This window comes from Suncus etruscus, chromosome 1, assembly GCF_024139225.1.
Source record: "Suncus etruscus isolate mSunEtr1 chromosome 1, mSunEtr1.pri.cur, whole genome shotgun sequence".
Taxonomy (NCBI): domain Eukaryota; kingdom Metazoa; phylum Chordata; class Mammalia; order Eulipotyphla; family Soricidae; genus Suncus; species Suncus etruscus.
In genome coordinates this window covers 153,684,931-153,690,930 of record NC_064848.1, presented here as the reverse complement: position 1 = coordinate 153,690,930, position 6,000 = coordinate 153,684,931, and the positions used below count along the sequence as shown (strand labels likewise).

Genomic DNA, 6,000 nt, shown 5'->3' with positions numbered 1-6,000 from the left:
TAAAATTGGAGATATCAACTTCAATATCTATACCAAAATAAAGAAGTCAAAAAAATCAATAAATCAATAAATATGTATGGATAAAATGATTATTTTGTGATTTTTTTTCTTTTTCCCCCTGCATAGGCACAACTATTGGGGATATTATAGAGGGAATGAATTTTATTAATTTTTAATGGAAAGAGAGTCTTAGCAGCAGAGACTTAGGAAACCATATCATTCAAAATGGAAATGTTAATCCTAGAGCTGATTTGAGCTTTTTAGATGGGGACACCTTAGAACTCAGATGGTGATACTGTTTTCTATGTTGCTGGGCTTCAGATAGTCATAGGGAAGGTCAAGTTGTTCATTTCTGGCTTCAATCTCCCTTTCCAAGATTTCCAGATCTGATTGGAATTGACATAGTATAGCCTTGGGTTTGGGATTGGTGAAATACTTTTCTTTGTGATGCCCCAGAGGGATCTGAGAAAGAAAAAAGGGTCAGTAAGTTTCTGGACTGAAGACTAAAGGATATAGGGTCTAGTGCTTCACTCCTGTCATCTCCTCCCACCTTCAGAGTCCCCTCTTACCATGTCTGGCTGACGGCGACCCAGATGCCATAGGATAGTCATTTCAATACAGGATTTCTGGACATCAGGTAGTGAGCCCATTATGGTGGCCATGGTTACGTCTTCCTTGGTAGTGGGTGGGGGCATCCGCATTGTGCATGGGGCATTGGGGACCCAGGAGCACCAGTCCAGCTGGGTGAAGAGACTACTTCTAGGATTTTGATACTTACAGTTTGAACCCCCAGGAACTTTGAGCATCCCAAGGTCTAGGCACTTGTTTTCAGGGACTTGGGCATTCAGTTGTTCATACCTGGCCCTGGTTGGTACTATAGGGGCTGGAGTAGGGCATTTGCCTTAGATGCAGAAGGACAGTGGTTTGAATCCCGGAATCCCATATGGTTCCCCGATCCTGCCAGGAGTGACTTCTGAGCGCTGACAGGTGTGACCCAAAAATAAACAAACAAACAAACAAACAAAGGCAATGTCCTAAGCATAGGTGGCTAACACTGCCCTTAAAAAAAGATTAATTATAAATGGGGATCAGACCCCAAAGCTAGATTTGCCAAAGAAACATGAGTCCCAGGGGCTGGGCTGATAGCACAGCAGGTAGGGCATTTGCTTTGCTTGCGGCTGACCCAGGTTTGATCTCCAGCATCCCATATGGTCCCTTGAGCCTGCCAGGAGTGATTTCTGAGTGCAGACCCAGGAGTAAACCCTGAGCACAGCGCGGTGTGCCCCTTCCCCCAAATAAAAATAGAAAAAGAGATCCATGTCCTGTGAACCAGAAGCTGAATTCAGGTTTGAGCAAAAGCAAATACAATTTTGAGTTGTACGTAGGTGTAACTTCAGTATGGTGAATATGCATTATATGGATTTTTTTGTGTGTTGGATCTGCAGCAGTTAAGAAAAGAAATGGCCGGGCGGTGGCGCTAAAGGTAAGGTGCCTGCCTTACCTGCGCTAGCCTAGGACGGACCGCGGTTCGATCCCCCGGCATCCCATATGGTCCCCCAAGCCAGGAGCGACTTCTGAGCGCATAGCCAGGAGTAACCCCTGAGCGTCACCGGGTGTGGCCCAAAAACCAAAAAAAAAGAAATGAAAAGAAGAGTCACTCATTATGATCTTGGTGGGAAAATGCTCCCATTTACATCCTTACTTAGGAAATTAGTCAGCCATGAAGAATGAACATGGATCCCAACATTCTGGGAATCGCCTTCATGGGCTATAAATCTGGATTCACTAAGATCCATTCTATGGCTAATTAGGGGCATACGTGACTTTGGGGCTTTTCAATAGAGGAAAAGGTTGATGTCCTGGTCCTTGAAGAGGAAGACTCTTGGGTAGCTAGGATTGTCTTAGAAGACAGTGGGACTCGGATGCTTGTAATGTGAAAGAGGCATGTGTGATGAAGGGTTGGTTTGTGTTCCCAGAAGGGCAGAGCTGAGAATTGTCTCTGGGAAGAGAGGTCTTACCTCGGTCTTGTGCTTGGCATAGCCCTACTTCAGTGATCTCCCGACACCAGGCCTGCAGCTCAGGGTCTCCTCTCACAGCATCATCCCCTTCGTAGAATAGATGAACAATCCCTTCCACATACCTGTCCAGAAAAGAGTTGAGCACATTGGCACTAAATAGAAGGTGCTAATCTCAGGCGTCCTTTTCCATGGCCTTGCTCATCTGACCCTCCCTGTGTTTGAATACTGATCTTTGAAGATTTTTCTTTTGTGACATTCTCTATCTAGACATACACTATCTAAATACTAGTGTAGAAAGGAATGAAATGTGGGACTAGACAATAATTAGGGCTCTTGCCTTGCAAGAGATAGATAGATCCTAATTCAATCCCTGGTATCTCACGTGGGTCCCCAAGCTAGCCAGGATGATCCCTGAGCACAGAACCAGAACTAAGCCTCAGTGCTGCGGGTATGGTTCTAGGAATTCCCTGTACACTATTCGTTGATTTCTTTCTTTCTTTCTTCTTCTTCTTCTTCTTCTTCTTCTTCTTCTTCTTCTTCTTCTTCTTCTTCTTCTTCTTCTTCTTCTTCTTCTTCTTCTTCTTCTTCTTCTTCTTCCTCCTCCTCCTCCTCCTCCTCCTCCTCCTCCTCCTCCTTCTTTTTTTTTCTTCTTCTTCTTTGGGTCACACTCAGCAGCACTCAAGGATTCCTCCTGGCTCTGTGCTCAGAAATCGCTCCTGGCAGGCTCGGGGATTATATAGGATGTCGGAATTCGAACCACCAACCTTCTGCATGCAAGGCAAATGCCTTACCTCCATGCTATCTCTCTGGCCCCCGGTTGCTTTCCTTTCTAGCATAATTGTGTTCTAAGGTCTCTCAGCTCCTATTTATAGCTTTCTTCTAGATACCTAGTTTTCCTTTTCAGATCCTATTTACTGCTGACCAGACCTCTACTTTCTCTCTCCCCATGCCCTTCTACTTCTCAGCTTCCACTTTCACCCACCGGGCAATGGTGTCCCAGAGCCGCAAAGCATCTTGGGCATAGAGAGCACTCGGGATTTCAAGAAGACCCCTGTCAGCCAGATCTTCAGGAGGACAGAGGGAGCGGTAGGTCAGCTGAGCGAAGGCCCGGCGGAGCAACTGTACATGGCCTCCTCCACCTGTGTTAGACACCTGGTCAGAAGAGAAAAAAAGACCTTGAGGAAGAGCACCAGACACAGTATAAAAGAAATTCATATGTAGGATTTTTATATTTAAATATAAAGGGAGGGGCTCATGGGTTTAAAAGGTTAGGACAGGTTGGTCTGGGATACTGAAGGTGGTAGGCAGTCTGAGAGAGCTGGATAAGTAGGCAGTCCTGTGTCCCATTCTCTCCTTACCTTATCAAATACACCTCCATCTGAGATGAGTTCTGTACGTGCCCGGGCATTGATTTCCATGGTGTATCGTATATGTGGGATCAGGAGCTAAGATTAAGGAGATTGGCATGGAATGGTTTTAACTGAGAACATACTTGGGTCCTACGTTGTAGCACAATGCATAAAGGTTTTCTCTTCTCTTGATGCTTCCTTCCTCTAGTAGGTCTCTGCTTATTTCATGGATCAATCAATCTCATCCTCTCCATGCCTTCATGTCAGTTGGGCTCTGGATGATATTTCAATCTCACTTTGAAATGAGGATTTTATTCTACATCTCACTACAATGAAACTTGTCTAAAGCAGTAAAGCTAAGTATTAATTAATCTTGCCTGTTAATAAGAGTTACTGATTATAGGGGACTGTACTAATAGGTATGTGAATAATTATGTTTGGTACATAAAATGGTCCTTGAATTGTAGCTGTTAGTTACTTTTATTGGCTTTAGGTATCCTTTAGTATCAGCTCCTTTTGATTTCCTTACAGTTACATTTCATAGCTTCACTTAGACTCTACTCATTTTAAAATCCATTCCTCTATACTCTGATAATTTCAACATTGATATCTTTTGGGTGGTAGTCGTGATGCGAACCTTTAGTAAGAATTAGACATGCTATATAGAACTACCTATGTAAGTAGAAAGGATGGTCAGTTTATCCTTATTCCCAACAAGGCAGTTAGTTCCCCTTTTTCTTTTATTTGCCTTAAAAATAACTTTCCTTATTATTTAAAAACACCACCTGATCTTCACATGCATTTTTTTGGAGGGTGGGATGCCCATATCTAGCTTACTCTTGGTTCTGTATTTAGGGATCACTCCTGGAGGACAGAGGACCATATGGGTCTGCTGCATGCAAGATAAGTGCCCTACCCACTGTGCTGCCATCACATGACTATATGGCCATCACATCACATGTTGTCTTCTTCTTCTTTTTTTTTTGGGGGGGGGCCACACCCAGCGGTGCTCAGGGGTTACTCCTCGCTGTCTGCTCAGAAAAAGCTCCTGGCAGGCATGGGTGACCATATGGGACACCGGGATTCAAACCAACCACCTTTGATTCTGGATCGGCTGCTTGTAAGGCAAATATCGCTGTGCTATCTCTCCGGGCCCGAGTTGTCTTAATTTTTTATACAGTTTGTATGTGGTTTTCATGCAAAGTTGGTATTTGAGTTGCTGATGCTGGACATGGGATTACTTAAATGATACTTATGATGTCAGGATCTCAAAGTAGCTTACATTAGTCTGAAAATTTTTTGAAAGATCATGAAAGATGCTAACCATTATTAAAGCCCATGTAATGAAATAAGACACATAATGAAATGACATGTAATAGTAGTTGCAAAAAAATGGATATGATTGTTTATAGACTGTTATGTAACCTTTACAGCTGCAAGAGAGACCCTTGCTATCTCTATTTAGACATGAGAAAACTGAAGCCACATTTGGTAAGTCTCGGCCTAGAATTTAGGACTCAGATCCAGGAGTCTGAATACAGAGTTTGCACAAGTAAACTTTGTGATATTACAGACTTAGTTCTCTTCTTTTTCTGATAAGTACTCAACTGTTTGCCAAGGGATAAAGTTATTTTGGTTAGTGGAGATAGATGGAGAAAGCACTGAGCTATAAGGGATTATTAAATGTGAATAGAGACTTAACCTATTCAATATGAGCCATAGATGATGATGCAGGATACCATGAGATAATAAAAGCCAAGACTTTTTGGTCTTCATTCTATGTTATGCCAGACTCAGGCTACATTACTATTAGCCAGACTTAGGGTGTTCAGGCAAAATCCCCACAGGAACTAATTCAGTTGTTTTCTTCATAAGATACTTGCATATCTTGCCAACACTTCAAACTCTAGGTATTTAAAACTGCATATTTCCTTTTGCCTCTCAACTGGCTACTTCTTCTGACTACTGTTTCTGACAGTTTCTTAGGTTCATACATTTGTATCTGTTTTGTCTCTTATTTGCTATGTTCCTTGTAATTAAAGTCTCATTAAGATCTTGAGAATTTTCTTCTTAGGTGATTATTATTCCTTTGGTTTTGGGGTTACAACTGTGCTCAAGGATAACTCCTAGTAGTACCTGGGTGAACTATATGCAGTGCTGAAGACTGAAGCAGAGTTGACTGAATTTAAGGTGTGCATCTATTCTTCTGTACTTATAGCCCCTTAGATTGTTTAGGCTTCTAGGCCCTGGCCTGCTCTTGGCTCTGTGCTCAGGAATCATTCCTGGTGGTATTTGGGGGACTACATTGGCCCCAGCAAGGCGAGCACCCTATTTACCCTGTATTATTAATCTGACCCCTTCTTAGATTATTTTAAGTAAGTGAAAGTCTTCTTTTGTTGCTTTCTACTTCACGATAGATACAGAATTCATTCTTATAAAACTATTGTATCTAGATAAGTACAATATACTATGTGAGATTTTGTATGGTGCAGAAGCTTAGACCTCTGACCTTCCAACATGTCAGAAATGTGCTGCTGCTATTTCTTCCTTTCACCAAGTCTTTAATGATTTTCATTTTCATTCCTATCAGCACCTTCCTAATTCATGTCTTCACCTCTCCTAGGTAGATGAAA

At 42.4% G+C, this 6,000-nt stretch overlaps 1 protein-coding gene across 1 annotated transcript in view; it reads right to left on the bottom strand.

The window, feature by feature from the left end:
* Positions 1-282: 282 nt before the first annotated feature.
* The window catches only part of LOC126027412 (polyunsaturated fatty acid lipoxygenase ALOX12-like), a 98,022-nt gene continuing 92,304 nt past the window's right edge, over positions 283-6,000 (bottom strand). The window contains exons 12-17 of the mRNA XM_049786462.1: positions 3,377-3,463; positions 3,001-3,170; positions 1,919-2,140; positions 859-883; positions 570-740; positions 283-462 (exon numbers count right to left, since the gene is read on the bottom strand). Coding sequence (XP_049642419.1) covers positions 283-462; positions 570-740; positions 859-883; positions 1,919-2,140; positions 3,001-3,170; positions 3,377-3,463 — 855 coding nt within the window. The remainder of the gene's footprint in view (positions 463-569; positions 741-858; positions 884-1,918; positions 2,141-3,000; positions 3,171-3,376; positions 3,464-6,000) is intronic.